The sequence below is a fragment of the Salvelinus alpinus genome, chromosome 9, assembly GCF_045679555.1.
Source record: "Salvelinus alpinus chromosome 9, SLU_Salpinus.1, whole genome shotgun sequence".
NCBI lineage: Eukaryota > Metazoa > Chordata > Actinopteri > Salmoniformes > Salmonidae > Salvelinus > Salvelinus alpinus.
Genome location: NC_092094.1, coordinates 74289770 through 74308786, shown reverse-complemented (window position 1 = coordinate 74308786; position 19017 = coordinate 74289770). Strand labels below are relative to the sequence as shown.

At 43.1% G+C, this 19017-nt stretch overlaps 1 protein-coding gene across 10 annotated transcripts in view; it reads right to left on the bottom strand.

Moving 5' to 3' along the window:
* The window catches only part of asap2a (ArfGAP with SH3 domain, ankyrin repeat and PH domain 2a), a 99731-nt gene that overhangs the window by 43427 nt on the left and 37287 nt on the right, over nt 1-19017 (bottom strand). For all 10 annotated transcript variants that reach the window (XM_071327157.1, XM_071327159.1, XM_071327160.1 and 7 more), the window contains exons 3-4: nt 10704-10849; nt 7084-7158 (exon numbers count right to left, since the gene is read on the bottom strand). In XM_071327157.1, the coding sequence (XP_071183258.1) occupies nt 7084-7158; nt 10704-10849 (221 nt within the window). The remainder of the gene's footprint in view (nt 1-7083; nt 7159-10703; nt 10850-19017) is intronic.

Here is a 19017-nt window from a genome sequence, read left to right as displayed (position 1 = left end):
TTACCTGTAAACTTTGCCAAAACATTTCAAAACTACTTTTTAATACAACTTTAGGTATTTTTTTACGTAAATAATCGATAAAATTGAAGACGGGATGATCTGTATTCAATACAGGATTAAAACAAACTGTAGCTAGCTTTCTGGTCATGTGCCTCTAACAGTACACTTCAAGTTACCCTCGTTCTGGATGGCCGTACTTCTTCATTACACAAAGGAAAAAACCTCAACCAATTTCTAAAGACTGTTGACATCCAGTGGAAGCGGTAGGAACTGCAAGAAGGTCAATTAGAAATCTGGATTCCCAATGAAAACCCATTGAAAAGAGAGTGACCTCAACAAAAAAAAAATCTGAATGGTTTGTCCTCGGGGTTTCGCCTGCTAAATAAGTTCTGTTATACTCACAGACATGATTCAAACAGTTTTAGAAACTTCAGAGTGCTTTCTATCCAAATCGACTAATAATATGCATATCTTATCTTCTGGGGATGAGTAGCTGGCAGTTGAATTTGGGTATGCTTTTCATCCAAACATGAAAATGCTGCCCCCTATCCTAGAGAAGTTAAGGGCTTGCAAGTAAGCATTTCACGGTAAGGTCAACACCTGTTGTATTCAGCACATGTGACAAATCAAATCTAAATCAAGTTTAAAATAACAATGTGCAAATATTGTGCAACCCAGGTGTGCAAAGCTCTTACAGACTTACTCAGAAAGACTCACAGCTGTAATCGCTGCCAAAGGTGATTCTAACATGTATTGACACAGGGGTGTGAATACTGATGTAAATTTGATATTTCTGTATTTCATTTTCAATAAATGTGCAAACATTTCTAAAAACATGTTTTCACTTTGTCATAATGGGATATTATGTGTAGATGGGTGACAAAACATTTTTTTTTTTTTTTTTAAATAGATTTTGTATTGAGGCTATAACAAAATGTGGAATAAGTCAAGGGACATGAATATTTTCTGAAGGCACTGTATATCCTTTGATGAGAAATGGAAGCAATAAATGGTTATAACATCTACAGAAGTGACAGGAATGCCAATGGGGGATGTGTTGCTGTATTCAGAGTTATATTCATATAAAGCTTAGACAGTATGAAGTATGGATACCGTTTCACCTGTCCCCCCCCTAAAGCCCATTCTTGTGGGGAGTTGCTATAGACCAGGGTCTAGGACCCCCCTGGGTACACATTTTGGTTTTTGCCCTAGCACTACATAGCAGATAAACTCTACATACATTTACATATTACCTCATTTACGTGCCCCCGCACATTGACTCTGTACCGGTACCCAATGAATATAGCTTGACTTATTATTTCTTAAAACTTCTTAAAGCATTGTTGGTTAAGGGCTTGTAAGTAAGCATTTCACTGTAAAGGTCTACACCTGTTGTATTTGGCGCATGTGACAAATAAAATTGGATTTGATTCAAACAACCAAACTTGATGAGGAGTTAGTTATTTGAGCTGTGTGGTGCCAGAGCAAAAACACAAAACCCAGGTGGTGGTGGTGGGGGTGGAGGGGGGGGGCCCTAGGACTGAGTTTTGGAATTCCTGCTATAGACCACCGAGTGCTAACAGTCAGTATCTGGATAATATGTGTGAAATGCTTGATTGTTGATTGTTGATATTTTCTGGGTGACCTAAACATTTTCATCAAGCTGTCCACTCAAGAAGAAGTTTCAAACTGTAACCAGTGCCTGCAACCTGGTTCGGGTCATCAGTCAACCTACCAGGGCATTTACAAACAGCACAGGAACTAAAATCATCCACGTGTATTGATTATATCTTTACTAACGCTATAGAAATCTTCTCTTAAGCAGTATCCACACTCATTGGATGTAGCAATCATAATATAGTAGCCATATGTAGGAAAACCAAAGTTCTAAAGGCTGGGTCAGAAATATTGTACAAGAGATCATACAAAAGGTTTTCTAGTGATGCCTAGGACAAGGACAGTAGGAAAGCCTGGCAAAGGCTACAAACCATCACAGGCTATAAACCAAAGAGATGGGTATGACTGTCGAAAATGACCTTGCTTTTGCAAATAATTTCAACAGTTTCTATTGTAGTTTTAACGTGTGATATTTTACATTGCAGCAGAAAGTGGCCTTGGACAAAATAAACAGCATACCAGCTGTTGATATACATATTTCTATGAATGACGTCAAGCAATACTTTCAACGTGTCAATCCACGAAAATCATATGGTCCAGATGGCGTCAGCAGCGAGGCTTTTATTTAAAAGTTAAATAAAAAAAGACATTGTTTCTTCCAGTTATTGATAAGCATGTGCCTATTAAGAAACGGACTGTTCAGTTTCTTAATAGGTGCAACACCTTCCTCCTGTTCTCCACAGGTACCTCCCCTGGGGGAGGAGAGGAATAATGATGGAGAAAGCAAGAAAGCAAGAGGGAAAAGGTCCTGTGGCAGTGTAAGTGAGAGATAGTGAACGGTACGTACTGCAAGCTGGGGATGGAAAGTATTTGTCTCTCTTTTTAACAGTCTCGCACGCGTTCTCTCTGTCTCTCCCCTCAGTGGTAATGAGAGACTGTGTGAATCAGAGCAGAAAGCACCATGACTTGCACCCCATTAGCCCCATGTCAGGAGTGTAATGAGAGTCACCAGAGGGGTAATGAGCAAATCTGCATCACTGCTTCTCCCGCTCTGTCAGTACTCACAGTTCAAAGGCCTACTTGCTTCCCTCTGTCAGTCCAGATAGGCCCTGTACTAGGGCTGTCCCCAACTGAAAAAAATCTTGGTCGACCGAAAGTCTGTTATTTCGAACCAATCGGTCGCCATTTTTCAATGTGTATTTTTTCATAAACACACCAAAATCAACTATATGCATTGAGCTTGGCTGATGCTTTAAGCTTACAGTTTTATGAAATAAGACAAATGCTTTAAGAGGGCGCCAGAGGTCTAGATAACCAGAAGAGGAGGCGCTCCGGAGGCGGAGTCACGGAGGCGCTCCGCACTGCTAAAGCTAACTCTCTCTCCTCTGCTCTCATCCTTCTAGACCTATCGGCTGCCTTTGATACAGTGAACCATCAGATCCTCCTCTCCACCCTCTCCGAGTTGGGCATCTCCGGCGCGGCCCACGCTTGGATTGCGTCCTACCTGACAGGTCGCTCCTACCAGGTGGCGTGGCGAGAATCTGTCTCCGCACCACGTGCTCTCACCACTGGTGTCCCCCAGGGCTCTGTTCTAGGCCCTCTCCTATTCTCGCTATACACCAAGTCACTTGGCTCTGTCATATCCTCACATGGTCTCTCCTATCATTGCTATGCAGACGACACACAATTAATCTTCTCCTTTCCCCCTTCTGATAACCAGGTGGTGAATCGCATCTCTGCATGTCTGGCAGACATATCAGTGTGGATGACGGATCACCACCTCAAGCTGAACCTCGGCAAGACGGAGCTGCTCTTCCTCCCGGGGAAGGACTGCCCGTTCCATGATCTCGCCATCACGGTTGACAACTCCATTGTGTCCTCCTCCCGGAGTGCTAAGAACCTTGGCGTGATCCTGGACAACACGCTGTCGTTCTCAACTAACATCAAGGCGGTGACCCGTTCCTGTAGGTTCATGCTCTACAACATTCGCAGAGTACGACCCTGCCTCACACAGGAAGCGGCGCAGGTCCTAATCCAGGCACTTGTCATCTCCCGTCTGGATTACTGCAACTCGCTGTTGGCTGGGCTCCCTGCCTGTGCCATTAAACCCCTACAACTCATCCAGAACGCCGCAGCCCGTCTGGTGTTCAACCTTCCCAAGTTCTCTCACGTCACCCCGCTCCTCCGCTCTCTCCACTGGCTTCCAGTTGAAGCTCGCATCCGCTACAAGACCATGGTGCTTGCCTACGGAGCTGTGAGGGGAACGGCACCTCCGTACCTTCAGGCTCTGATCAGGCCCTACACCCAAACAAGGGCACTGCGTTCATCCACCTCTGGCCTCCTCGCCTCCCTACCTCTGAGGAAGTACAGTTCCCGCTCAGCCCAGTCAAAACTGTTCGCTGCTCTGGCACCCCAATGGTGGAACAAACTCCCCCACGACGCCAGGTCAGCGGAGTCAATCACCACCTTCCGGAAACACCTGAAACACCACCTCTTTAAGGAATACCTAGGATAGGATAAAGTAATCCTTCTAACCCCCCCCCCCCCCCCCTTAAAAGAGTTAGATGCACTATTGTAAAGTGGTTGTTCCACTGGATATCATAAGGTGAATGCACCAACTTGTAAGTCGCTCTGGATAAGAGCGTCTGCTAAATGACTTAAATGTAATGTAAATGTAAGAAAAAAAACTCAAACTGAACCAACTACTCTCCTCTCGCTCCTGCTGGCTTTCGCAGATTCTGCCATTACTCTCCTGAAGTTGCCGGTAATAGGCTACACGAGAAGTCGCAACCTTTGATGTGGAATGCTAATTTAGCTTACCATTCCTACCAAACTGTGTGTCAGTTATTGTTTTCATACGCACATTTTCATGAAACTGTTTCATTTCATTTATAATGTCTTCATATCTCCAAATCATTGTCAAGTGTTTCATCAAAATTCTATCCAAATCTAAATGACACAAACCTAAAAAGTAACTTCTATTGCCATGGAAACACAGCCTACATAAAACCAACGAAAAAAACATTGCAGCCTGCAGGTAGAAAATATCCTGATAAATATAAATATTCTATAAATCACATTGGCTACACATGACCTGTCTGCAACAAACTTGAAACATTGTATCAACTATTAACTTGGGTCAGGACTGAAGCTAGCACTAAGGAACTTTCAACACTGTATAAAATATTCTGGGCCCTCAGAGTTTCCTGTGCGAGTGAGCTTGAGATAGACACAGCTGTATAATATTTGCACAATGGATAAGAGGCAGTGCTTGACCTGGGCAGGAACTCACCGGAGCTGAGTACCGGCACCTCAAATGTTCTACTGCTTGAGCTCCTGTTCTTCTTATAGAATATTAGCTCAAAAGTATTGTGGCACTCCTGCACCTAAATATAAAAAGTACCAGCACCCAAAATGATTACCGGAACCTATTTCAGTCCAAGTCAAGCACTGATAAGAAGTAATCAGGTTTCCACTGGATCAGAGCATGACATTTTTCCCATTCACACAGTGGTTATTGAAAGGGAGAAAGCTGGAAAGATTTTTCAAATACAATGAGGAACTATTGTCATTCTCAATGGATGTAAAAACAGACTTTGTTTGCTTGTTGTCTGAGGTGAAGAAAACATTTATTTGAAAAGCTCCACAGGTCATTAGTGGTGGTGCGTTAAGCCAATCAGAAATACTATCAGATCCCCAAATTGGCACATTTATATTTTGTACCTTTATTTAACTAGGCAAGTCAGTTAAGAACAAAATCTTATTTTCAATGACGGCCTAGGAACAGTGGGTTAACTGCCTTGTTCAGGGGCAGAACAACAGATTTTTACCTTGTCATCTCGGGGATTCGATCTTGCAACCTTTCAGGTTATAAATCCAACGCTCTAACCACTAGGCTACCTGCCGCCCCAAATGAATACATTTGCGCGCAGGCCAGGTAGCCTATAGGCCTACTTCTATGCGTGCGCGTCCTTACTCAACATTAACAGGAGCTCTCTAAATCAAAAGACAATGACTAAATTGACAAAACTCGTAAATGGAATGAAATAAACCAAATCTTGTTTCTCACTAGTGTAGCATAGGTCGTGCGCTCTGCTAACAATCTGTCCACTCTGACAATGAGAACTGGAAGACTGGACGAATATTATTGAACGCATTCAAATAAATGACCTTAACCAAAGTAACAAACATTTTAGATTAGAAATGATAGGAATTAACGGGTAAATGTAGTACTGCTGATAAATGTAATGGGGAATTGATATACACTAACAATCAAACGCAAACAATTCACACAATGAAGTTATGAAACAAGGAATGTGCACAAATTGATGGGAAAGAGAGCATTCTGGAAATGCATTGTGCATCTCAGCGCATGGTCAATCTGAAGTCTGCATTGGCCATGCAGCGTTTCCGGTGCTACGGCCTCAGCAGAAATCAGGGCATTCATACTTCGTGCGCTTCGCAGAGCAGTGCTGTTGTCAAGGAAGTGAGTTTGTGTTTATACAGGATGTACCGCCCCCACCTACCGTCAACCAATCATGTCAATGTGGAGCTATACAGAGCCCTCCGCATTGTCCCTCCGCATTGTGATGTGGAACGGAGCTCGATTTGTCCTCTGCATGCCTTTGAAGGCTCTGCAATTGCGTCACACCCTCCAAATGGAGCCTCTGACCACATTTTCGGATGAAGCATGAATTGGCTTTGGATTAGTTAATTGAGATGTGCGCAAATGATTATATATATACACGTTACTAATCGACTAAAACAATCTTGATCGATCAACAGCCTAACGACCAAACAATAGACCAGTCGACTAATTGGGGTCAGCCCTACTCTGTGCACAAGCCTACTCGTTTGGGCTGATGTAGCCTGTGGATGCCAACAGTTACAAAGGTGAGGGGTAGGGGGCATGGAAGAGAAAAAAAAAAGAAAGCAAGAGTCCTTGGAGATTTTAAGAGGCAACAGTGAGCAGCCATGTGATAGCCAGACTCTGAGCGAGCGAGCGCGAGAGCGAGAGAGGATAGTAATGAGTGCTGATAGGATTAGAGGCCTGGCAGACTGGGCTGTCTGGGGCCGGCCTCCCATTGATATAAACAAGATTCTGATTGCATTCCTGCAGTAGGCTGTCTGCACCATCACGCACTGGCTGACTGGTTTATCCTGGAGCTAGTAGAATATGTGGGCTGGTCCCAGACTTTAAATGTGTGACGGAGTGTAGTTATGGTGTTGTCTAGTGCAAGAGTGGTGCGCCGTTTATAGTTTCCACCCCCAACACACACACACACACCTTATCTGTTCTCCAGCAGCTACAAAACATGTACAGTACCTAGTAATTACAACAGTGTAGTAGGGTAATGGAAGCGCTTTTAAACAAATCCTTATGGACGTCTCTACTTTAATCTCTGCCTGTAATAACCAACACCCCACACAGTGTAACAGAAAGCCATGAAGGATAGTGTTCCTCACCCCTTTGACTCCTTTCAGGTCTCCTTTCAGCAGGCTGTCCAGAGGGAAGGTGATGATGTTGTTCATGTTCTGGAACTGAATGGACACAGTGGAGAGAAGCCTAGGTCAGAGGGGTTTAACGCGACCATGGGTGAATAGTGACAACCACAGATTATGCGTGCTGTTTAAACGCACTCACCTTAGCTGGTTGTGTGTGTGTGGGCCTGTCTTTGATGTCTTTGTACAGACACTCTGTATACTCTACAACGGTGTGTCTTAAAGTGATAATCTTCTCCCAGAAATAAAAATCATGAAACTCCTGACAATTTGGTGAAATCCTAGGTTCTCTCAGTAGGTCAAATAACAATTTTCACCATGATTGAACTTCTAGTGGTCTGTCTGTAAAATCAGGAAATGGTGTAGGACCGCATCATAGCGACGTACACTGACTATACCAAACATTAGGAACACCTTTCTAATATAGAGTTGCTGCACCCCCCACATAGATTTTCAAGTAGATTTAAGGTGCTCCCGAGTGGCGCAGCGGTCTAAGGCACTGCATCTCAGTGCAAGTAGGCGTCACTACAGTCCCTGGTTCGAATCTAGGCTGTATCACATCTGGCCGTGATTGGGAGTCTCCTAGGGCGGAGCACAAATTGCACAGCATCGTCTTGGTTTGGCCAGGGTAGTTTGTCATTGAAAATAAGAATGTGTTCTTAACGGACTTGCCTAGTTAAAAAATAAAATATATATATTTACTCTTTTATTTAGGTCAAAACTGTAACTCCACCACTCAGGAACATTCAATGTCCTTATGGTAAGCAACTTCAGTGTAGATTTGACCTTGTGTTTTAGGTTATTGTCCTGCTGAAAGGTGAATTCATCTCCCAGTGTCTAGTGGAAAGCAGACTGAACCAGGTTTTCCTTTAGGATTTTGCCTGTGCTTAGCTCCATTCCTTAACAATTACAAGTAGACCCATAACATGATGCAGCCACCAGTATGCTTCAAAATATGGAGTGGTACATAGTAATGTGTTGTATTGTATTTGACCCAAACATAACACTTTGTATTCAGGACAAAAAGTGAATTGCTTTGCCACATTTGTTGCTGTAGTGCCTTGTTGCAAACAGGATGCATGTTTTGGAATATTTGTATTCTGTACAGGCATCCTTTTCACTATCAATTAGGTTAGTATTTTGGAGTAACTACAATGTTGTTGATCCATCCACAGTTTTCTCCTATCACAGCCATTCAAACTCTGTAACTGTTTTAAAGTCACCATTGGCCTCATGGTGAAATCCCAGAGCGGTTTCCTGAGTTAGGAACGACGCCTGTATCCTTGTAGTGACTGGGCGTATTGATACACCATCGAAAGTGTAATTAATAACATCACCATGCTGAAAGGGATATTCAATGTCTGCTTTTTTACATCTTTACCCATCTACCAATAGGTGCCCTTCTTCGCTTGGCATCGGAAAACCTCCCTGGGCTTTGTGGTTGAATCTTTGTATGAAATTCACTGATTGACTGAGGGACCTATCAGATAATTGTATGTGTGGGGTACAGAGATGAGGTAGTCATTCAAAAATAATGTTAAACACTATTATTGCACACAGAGTGCACATATTTACTCCTGAACTTATGTAGGCATGCCATAACAAATGGGTTGCATACTTACTAACTCAAAACATTCCAGCATTTAATTTTTAATGAATTTGTCAATTTCAAAAACATAATTCCACTTTGACATTATGGGGTATTGTGTCTAGGCCAGTGACAAAAAATTACAATTTCATTCATTTTAAATTCAGGCATTAACACAGCAAAATGTAGAAAAAGTCAAGGGGCGTGAATACATCATATATACAGAAGTATGTAGACCCCCTTCAAATTAGTGGATTCGGCTATTTCAGCCACACCCGTTGCTGACAGGTGTATTAAAATTTAGCACAGCCATGCAATCTCCATAGACAAACATTGGCAGTAGAATGGCCTTACTGAAGAGCTCAGTGACATTCAACGTGGCACCATCATAGGATGTCAGTTCGTCAAATGTCTGACCTGCTAGAGCTGCTCCGGTCAACTGTAAGTGCTGTTTTTGTGAAGTGGAAACGTCTAGGAGCAACAACGGCTCAGCCGCGAAATGGTAGGCCACACAAGCTCACACAAAGGGACCCCGAGTGCTGAAGCGCGTAAAAATCAGTCCTCGGTTGCAACACTCACCGAATTCCAAACTGCCTCTAGAAGCAACGTCAGCACAAAAACGGTTTGTCGGGAGCTTCATGAATTGGGTTTACATGGCCGAGCAGCAGCACACAAGCATCGGCTGGAGTGGTGTAAAGCTCGCTGCCATTGGACTCTGGAGCAGTGGAAACGCATTCTCTGGAATGTTGAATCATGCTTCACCATCTGGCAGTCCGACGGACTAATCTGGTTTTGGCGGATGCCAGGAGAACACTACCTGCCCCAAAGCATAGTACCAACTGTAAAGTTTGGTGGAGGAGGAATAATGGTCTGAGGCTGTTTTTCCATGGTTCGGACTAGGCCCCTTAGTACCAGAAGGGAAATCTTAACGCTACAGCATACAATAACATTCTAGATGACTCTGTGCTTCCAACTTTGTGGCAACCGTTTGGGGAAGGCCCTTTCCTGTTTCAGCATGACAATGCCCCCGTGCACAAAGCGAGGTCCATACAGTAATGGTTTGTCGAGATTGGTGTGGAAGACTTGACTGGCCTGCACAGAGCCCTGACCTCAACCCCATCGAACACCTTTGGGATGAATTGGAACGCCGACTGCGAGCCAGGCCTAATCGCCCAACCTTGCCCGACCTCACTAATGGTTGTGGCTGAATGGAAGCAAGTCCCTGTAGCAATGTTCCAACATCCAGTGGAAAGTCTTCTCAGAAGAGTGGAGGCTGTTATAGCAGCAAAAGGGGGACCAACTCCATATTAAATGGCCATGATTTTGGAATGAGATGCTCAATGAGCAGGTGTCCACATACTTTTGGTCATGTAGTGTACTTTCTGAAGGCACTGTATCTGCTGTGGAATTAAAAGCATATGTGTGCGTGTGGAATTCCTACCCTAGGGACATGGAGAGATTTCCATCGCGCTCTAATTGTGTGCGTATACTCTGGGGCCAGAATGTTATCTGGAATCGGAGGCCTTTGGGGTAGATCAGTTTTCCATCACAACGTCCAAAGTGCTACTTGAAGACCAAATACCTGCTGGATCCAATTTACAGAGACCCCACTTTGAATCCAATATAGATTCAAACAACCCCAAAGCTTTATTAGAAACACCTGGCAGAGTCATTCTAGAGGATTTTAACTCACCACAAGAACAATGTCAATTTACACAGAGAGCGGATTCGCTGTTGATTTAATATGTGTTGTCTCAAGAACTGACCACGTGGGTTGCCAGGTATAGAACTAGGTTGCCAGGTATGGAACTAGGTTGCCATGTTGGAGTCAGAAGACGGAATGGCTAATCTCCTGGCTTTGATTCTCGGCAGCCTCATAACACTTATTTCAATCTAAATTCCTCAAGCTGGTAGACTTTTCATCATTCAGAACAAATAGTTAGTTTGAAGGTGCATAATAGAACAAAACTGGGTTCATCTCTGTCTTTCCTCTCACCAGGTTTTTGAAGAGGGCGGTGAGCTCCTTGGTGAAGACCGAGAACTTGAGGAAGGCAGAACCCAGATCGGGGTCGTCCCTGTAGACACAGTTCTCCCCAAACTTCTCCAGAGCCTGGGTGTACTGCTCCTCATTCTCCACATGGGCTGGAAGGAGAGGAGAAAGAAGAAGGGATGAACACGGCAGCACCATGCCAGTGTGCAATTTAACAATCACTATGCCAAGCCTGTCCTTCGGGTATGGACATCAGTGGTGGAAAAAGTACCCAATTGTAATACTTGAGTAAAAGTAAAGATACCTTAATAGAAAATGACTCAAGTAAAAGTGAAAGTCACCCAGTAAAATACTACTTGAGTAAAAGTTGAAAAGTATTTGGTATAAAATATAGTTAAGTATCAAAATTAAAAATATTTTCAAATTCCTTATATAAAGCAAACCGTTATTTAAAAAAAAATGTACGGATAGCCAGGGGCACACTCCAACATCATGAATAAACGAAGCATGTTTGTTAAGTGAGTCCACCAGATCAGAGGCAGTCAGGATGACCAGGGATATGTGAGTGAATTGGACCCCTTTCCAGCCCTGCTAAGCATTCAAAATACTTTTGGGTGTCAGGGAAAATGTATGAAGTAAAAAGTACATTATTTTCTTTAGGAATTGTAGTGAAGTAAAAGTAATAAAAATATATAAATAGTCAAGTACAGATACTTTAAAGTACTACTGAAGTAGGTTTTTTGGGGTATCTGTACTGAAGTACTTTACACCACTGATGGACATACGCACAGACCATCTCAGCAGGATAACACATGTGCACGTGCACACTTTTTCCGATCCTTACATGGCAATCAATGAATAATAAATAGGGGCCTTGGTTAGAGTGCACAGTGCAGTGTGTGTGGAATTCCATTCACTTCAATACCCCCCCTCCATCTCTCTGGCATTGTCTTTGGGAAACAAGGATACAATGGGACAGGAAGAGAGAGAGAGTTGGAGAAGACTGTGTCTGCATCCCAAATGGGGATGGGTCAAAAGTAGTGCACTATATAAGGAACAGGGTCCCATTTGGGACACAGCCTATGTTGTCACACTGGAGTGACTCCAGAGCAGCGGCCATGTGGCGGGGACGAGGAAAACAAAGGCCTTGAAAGAGGAAGAGCGAGAGACTGGCGTCACCCAGTTAAAGGGAACTATGGTTACACTGTCTGGGTTCAATTGTGCAGACAGAGTATCACAAACTCTCTCGTACAATGAGATGAAAGAAAGAAGAATTACTCATGAAAGTTTCCATTCATTAGACTTTGGGAGTCGATAGCTAAAACTGACAGTGTCACTGGTTACAGTTTGCACTTCCTGATTGTAACCCAGCTAGCACATAACGTTCTGAGAACCACATTTATCTTCTTTTTTTTTTTTAAGAGCATGTTTGTCCAATGGTTATTTTGCATACAATCTTCCCATAACGTCTCCTACAGGTTTCCTTAAGGTTCTATTTAAAGTTATTTTCTCAAATTATTCAGAGAACTTTAAGAAACAACGTTCTTCTGTGTGAATTTCTGTACTTCTAAGAATGTTATTTAAAAACATGCATCCGTTCTCAGCATCAACAAAACTCTATCATCTATCTTGTTGAGTGTGTTCAGGTGTGTTGGCCGCACCCACTAATTGGCCACACCTGATCATAATGATCGCTTGGTTCCTTTGAAATGGGGTCTGTTTGAATAGACAAAAATGCACAGTTTGTAAGAGTTAAAAAACATGGCAATCTCAGAACATTAAAACCCCAAAATTAACTTTCAGGGAACCATAGAAAAACGTTCTCAGAACCTAAACTCTCCCTGGAATCTTAACATTTATGTTCCCAGAACAAGTGAAGATTTCACTTCCGAGGCCTCCCGAGTGGCGCAGCCGACCGCGAACAGGAGACTCATGAGGCGGCGCACAATTGGCCCAACGTCGTCCGGGTTAGGGGAGGGTTTGGCCAGCCGGGATGTCCTTGTCCCATCGCTCTCTAGCGACTCCTTGTGGCGGGCCGGCCGCATGCTCGCTGACACGGTCGCCAGTTGTACGGCGTTTCCTCCGACACATTGGTGCGGCTGGCTTCCGGGTTAAGCGATCAGTGTGTCAAGAAGCAGTGCGGCTTGGCATGGTCGTGTTTCGGAGGACACAAGTCTCTCGAGCTTTGCCTCTCCCGAGTCCATATGGGAGTTGCAGTGATGGGACAAGACTAACTACCAGTTGGATATCACGAAATTGAGGAGAAAAAAGGTGTTCATTATTTTTTCTTCTCATGGCTTCGTTCCCAGAAGCAATAGAAAAACAAAAACATACATTCCCACAACTTCAAAAGAACCTAATGTGCTAGCTGATTGACTAAAATGTACATGTTACAGTTAGGTTTAGAGGTCGACCGATTAATCGTAATGGCCGATTAATTAGAGCCGATTTCAAGTGTTCATAACAATCGGAAATCGGTATTTTTGGACGCCGATTTTGCCGTTTTACACCATTATTTAACTAGGCAAGTCAGTTAAGAACACATTCTTATTTTCAATGACGGCCTAGGAACGGTGGGTTAACTGCCTTGTTCAGGGGCAGAACAACAGATTTTTTACCTTGTCAGCTCGGGGATTCAATCTTGCAACCTTAAGGTTAACTAATGCAACGCTCTAACCACCTGCCTCACGAGGAGCCTGCCTGTTATGCGAATGCAGTAAGAAGCCAAGGTAAGTTGCTAGCTAGCATTAAACTTATCTTATAAAAACAATCAATCAATCATAATCACTAGTTATAACTACACATGGTTGATGATATTACTAGTTTATCTAGCGTGTCCTGCGTTGCATATAATCGATGCGGTGCGCATTCGCGAAAAAGGACTGTCGTTGCTCCAACGTGTACCTAACCATAAACATCAATGCTTTTCTTAAAATCAATACACAGAAGTATATATTTTTAAACCTGCATATTTAGCTAAAAGAAATCCAGGTTAGCAGGCAATATTAACCAGGTGAAATTGTGTCACTTCTCTTGCGTTCATTGCACGTAGAGTCAGGGTATTTGCAACAGTTTGGGCCGCCTGGCTCTTTGCGAACTAATTTGCCAGAATTTTACGTAATTATGACATAACATTGAAGGTTGTGCAATGTAACAGGAATATTTAGACTTATGGATGCCACCCATTAGATAAAATACGGAACGGTTCCGTATTTCACTGAAAGAATAAGTGTTTTGTTTTCGAGATGATAGTTTCCGGATTCGACCATATTAATGACCTAAGGTTCGTATTTCTGTGTGTTATGATATAATTAAGTCTATGATTTGATAGAGCAGTCTGACTGAGCGATGGTAGGCACCAGCAGGCTCGTACGCATTCATTCAAACAGCACTTTCGTGCGTTTTGCCAGCAGCTCTTCTCAATGCTTCAAGAATTGCGCTGTTTATCAAGCCTATCAACTCCCGAGATCAGGCTGGTGTAACCGATGTGAAATGGCTAGCTAGTTAGCGGGGTGCGCGCTAATAGCGTTTCAAACGTCACTCGCTCTGAGACTTGGAGTAGTTGTTCCCCTTGCTCTGCATGGGTAACGCTGCTTCGAGGGTGGCTGTTGTCGATGTGTTCCTGGTTCGAGCCCAGGTAGCGGCGAGGAGAGGGATGGAAGCTGTACTGTTACACTGGCAATACTAAAGTGCCTATAAGAACATCCAATAGTCAAAGGTATATGAAATACAAATCGTATAGAGAGAAATAGTCCTATAATTCCTATAATAACTACAAACTAAAACTTCTTACCTGGGAATATTGAAGACTCAAGTTAAAAGGAACCACCAGCTTTCTTATGTTCTGAGCAAGGAACTTAAACGTTAGCTTTCTTACATGGCACATATTGCACTTTTACTTTCTTCTCCAACACTTTGTTTTTGCATTATTTAAACCAAATTGAACATGTTTCATTATTTATTTGAGGCTAAATTGATTTTATTGATGTAGTATATTAAGTTAAAATAAGTGTTCATTTAGTATTGTTGTAATTGTCATTATTACAAACAAAAAAAACTAAAATCGGCCGATTAATCGGTATCGGCGTTTTTGGCCCTCCAATAAATCGGTATCGGCGTTGAAAAATCATAATCGGTCGACATCTAGTTAGGTTGATTCTAAAAATAAGGCTAAAGCTAATACATATGGGTGTGGTATTTTTTTTAAAGGAGAGTCAAACCTAAGAGAGAGAGAGATGCCACCCGTGCGTGTGAGTGTGTGTGGAACAGGAAGTTGGCAATTCAACTAATCAAACCCAGCAACCACTTCAAGCAACAAAAGGGAAGTCCATAAAGCAGGCCTGACAGATGTCACCTAGCCTCAGACCCACACTTCATTAAGTGCTGCTAACAGCTAATAAACCAGAGGTGGAGAGGAACACTGGGATTTGAGGCACTGGTTGGGTGCAGGGAGAGTTGCCATGATGACCCAGAGACCTTCCCTCGAGAACTATGGTGACTCACTAAAACAATACCGAAATACACTACGGAAAAAGAAGGAACAGCACGTCAGAAATCAGCTCAATGTAATTGAAGAATCCATAGACTCTAACCACTTCTGGGAAAATTGGAAAACAAACACAAAGAATTATCTTTCCAAAATGGAGATGCATGGGTAAACCACTTCTCCAATCTTTTTGGCTCTATAACAAAGAACAAAGAACAAACAGCAAAAACATATACATGATCAAATACAAATCTTAGAATTAACTACTAAAGACTACCAGAACCCACTGGATTCTCCAATTACCTTGAATGAACTACAGGTCAAAATAAAAACCCTCCAACCCAAAAAGGCCTGTGGTGTTGATGGTATCCTCAATGAAATGATCAAATATACAGACAACAAATTCCAATTGGCTATACTAAAACTCTTTAACATCATCCTTTGCTCTGGCATCTTCCCCAATATTTGGAACCAAGGACTGATCACCCCAATCCACAAAAGTGGAGACAAATTTGACCCCAATAACTACCGTGGGATATGCGTCAACAGCAACCTTGGGAAAATCCTCTGCATTATCATTAACAGCAGACTCGTACATTTCCTGAGTGAAAACAATGTACTTAGCAAATGTCAAATTGGCTTTTTACCAAATTATCGTACGACAGACCACATATTCACCCTGCACACCCTAATTGACAAACAAACCAAAACAAAGGCAAAGTCTTCTCATACTTTGTTGATTTCAAAAAATCCTTCGACTCAGTTTGGCATGAGGGTCTGCTATACAAATTGATGGAAAGGGGTGTTGGGGGAAAAACATACGACATTATAAAATCCATGTACACAAACAAGTGTGCGGTTAAAAAAGGCAAAAAAACACAAATTTCTTCCCACATGGCCGTGGGGTGAGACAGGAATGCAGCTTAAGCCCCACCCTCTTCAACAGATATATCAACGAATTGGCGAGGGCACTAGAAGTCTGCAGCACCCGGCCTCACCCTACTAGAATCTTTAGTCAAATGTCTACTGTTCGCTGATGATCTGGTGCTTCTGTCACCAACCACAGAGGGCCTACAGCAGCAACTAGATCTTCTGCACAGATTCTGCCAGACCTGGGCCCAGACACAAAGAGAAATTCCATCTAGACACCTTTGCCCTAGAGCACACAAAAAAACTATACATACCTTGGCCTAAACATCAGCGCCACAGGTAACTTCCACAAAGCTGTGAACGATCTGAGAGACAAGGCAAGAAGGGCATTCTATACCATCGAAAGGAACATAAAATACAACATACCAATTAGGATCTGGCTAAAAATACTTGAATCAGTTATAGAACCCATTGCCCTTTATGGTTGTGAGTTCTGGGGACCGCTCACCAACCAAGATTCACAAAATGGGACAAACACCAAATTGAGACTCTGCATGCAGAATTCTGCAAAAATATCCTCAGTATACAATGTAGAACACCAAATAATGCATGCAGAGCAGAATTAGGCCGATACCCGCTAATTATCAAAATCCAGAAAAGATTTTAGAGAACCCAAACACACCCCACAATGCCCCAGGACAGCAACACAGTTAGACCCAAACAAATCATGAGAAAACAAAAATATAATTATTTCCAATGTCAAGTAATTAACAAACTATGTGATTTGTTAAAGGGAACGTTCACCCAAATTACAAAATGACATATTGCTTTCCTTACCCTGTAAGCAGTCTATTGAAAAGGTATGACAGCAACCTATGCTTTGGTTTTGTTTACTTGGCCACTGTTTCAAATGCTAACTTTTTAGCATTTGTAGCACAAATCCACCCAATAACAGGAGCAGCGCCATTGAATAGTCAGAACCTGGTAATATCAGGATATACAAATGGGAAATACCTCCATACTACTTGTCAGACAGAGAAGCGATACTGTGTACTCGCTGTTGGGTTGGGATTGGCATGGGGTGTGCGTAGGTGACTTTTGACTCTCTTTGGAATCCTCATGTCTTACTCATTGTTTAGGGTCCAAATCGGAAGTACTATATTTATTGAATATTATATGAATCCTATCATTTAAAAATGCCCAATGTAGGTGCACTTAATTAGCTACATTTCACAGAGATCAAATTATATTTCAACAAAATAATGTTGCAGGAACACTAAATCTTGTCTGTTTTCAACTACGGAAATGATTTCAGAACAATCGGAGAAGGTGAGTGTTGAAATCCTCTTTCTTGTGCTTTTTGAGGTGGAAAGACCCAGAGAGAGAGATACAGTAGAGAAAAAAGAAAGAATGACACACACACACAGAGACAGAGACACAGAGAGACAGAGAGAGAGAGAGAGAGAGAGACACACACAGGGAGGGGAGAGAGAGAGAGAGACACACACACACAGAGAGAGACACAGAGAGAGACACAGAGAGAGATGCGGAGGAGTGCGAGTATCGACACCCCAAGGCATCTGCCCCCAGAGAATGACTCAGCGGAAAACATTATCGCACCGCATCTGTCCAGACAGACTGCCACACACACGTCCAACTTTTAACGTGTTCACACGTGAAATTGAAAAACTACAAGCAACTCTTATGGTGATGCAATAAGATCAAGGTGGATGAATCATGCCTAGAACCAGCAGATCATAAAAATCCTACCACAAGATAAACATGAACGACAAGCACTGCGTTTGGAGTCCTCTGAGCTCATAGGCATAGATTTAACGAGCGAGTTGAAAGTCCTTGATTTTTTTTTAAAAGCTTTAAAACCCTAATCCCAAAGACAAAATGTCTACTGAAGGACATTTTTTCCTGCTTTTAGAGAACCCACAATCTAGTCAAGTTACCTGAATGGGACCTACCGTTGAATTCCCTATGGGTTGCTGTTTTATTTGCCCTTGCTCACCTCTGGCCATAGGTGGCTGACGCTACAACACACATGTTCAAACACACGCACACTGTTTAGGCAGCAAACCCAGCTGCTTTGTTGTGGGTCGCCCCGGCCTGTGTGTCGCCAGCGGGCACCGCCTGGGCTTTTGTTTTGAAGTGACACCTGAGATCAGGGCCTCTCAGTGCCTCAACTATCCACCCATGACAGAAAACACCCGGCATAAAGTCCACAAGGCTAGTCTCCTGTTTACTGTAATGCAACCCCAGCAGATAGACACGTCAGTGTACTGTGTGTCGGAGTGTGTGTGTACACTAGTACACGCCACCCCCCAGTGCATTCCTACACTGTCTCTCGTCTCTTTCCGTCACAGCCAGGGATAGTCAGTGATAACATGACATGGAGGGCTGGGTTCTGCTGTTGTGGATGAAATCGAGGGAATGACTTGGGTTCATGTCTGTGGCAGGCCCTCAGGACATGGTGGCCCCGTGTTTTATGGGAATCTTGAAAAGGAGGGAGGAGAGGTGCCGCAATTCACCCATAGAAAGCTCTTTGAAAATCCACACACAGGCAGACACACAGTTCTTTGACAACTCAATGCATACAAAAACACACAACTGTAGATGTGCAACAACAAACGTAATACACAGATGTCCCTGCTGTGGATTATCTAACAGCATAGGAGAGTGGTGGGGTGTTGTTACTCCAGCATTGTCCGCTCCACCAGACAGCTCTCTGTTTAATCAACAGATAGTAGCCTAGCTTCTGTTTCCTCCACTCACTCTGCTGGAGGTTTCAGCACGGACAAACTCTATGTCCACATCCCTATCTATTTCCAGCTTAGGACCACACTGTCCATGGAGGCTGTATAAATACTGCTGGACTTAACACCCTTTTCACAATTTGGCTGTTAAGGTTTACCCAGAGGACCACCGATTGGAGGAGAGAGGGGTCGTCGTTAGGGG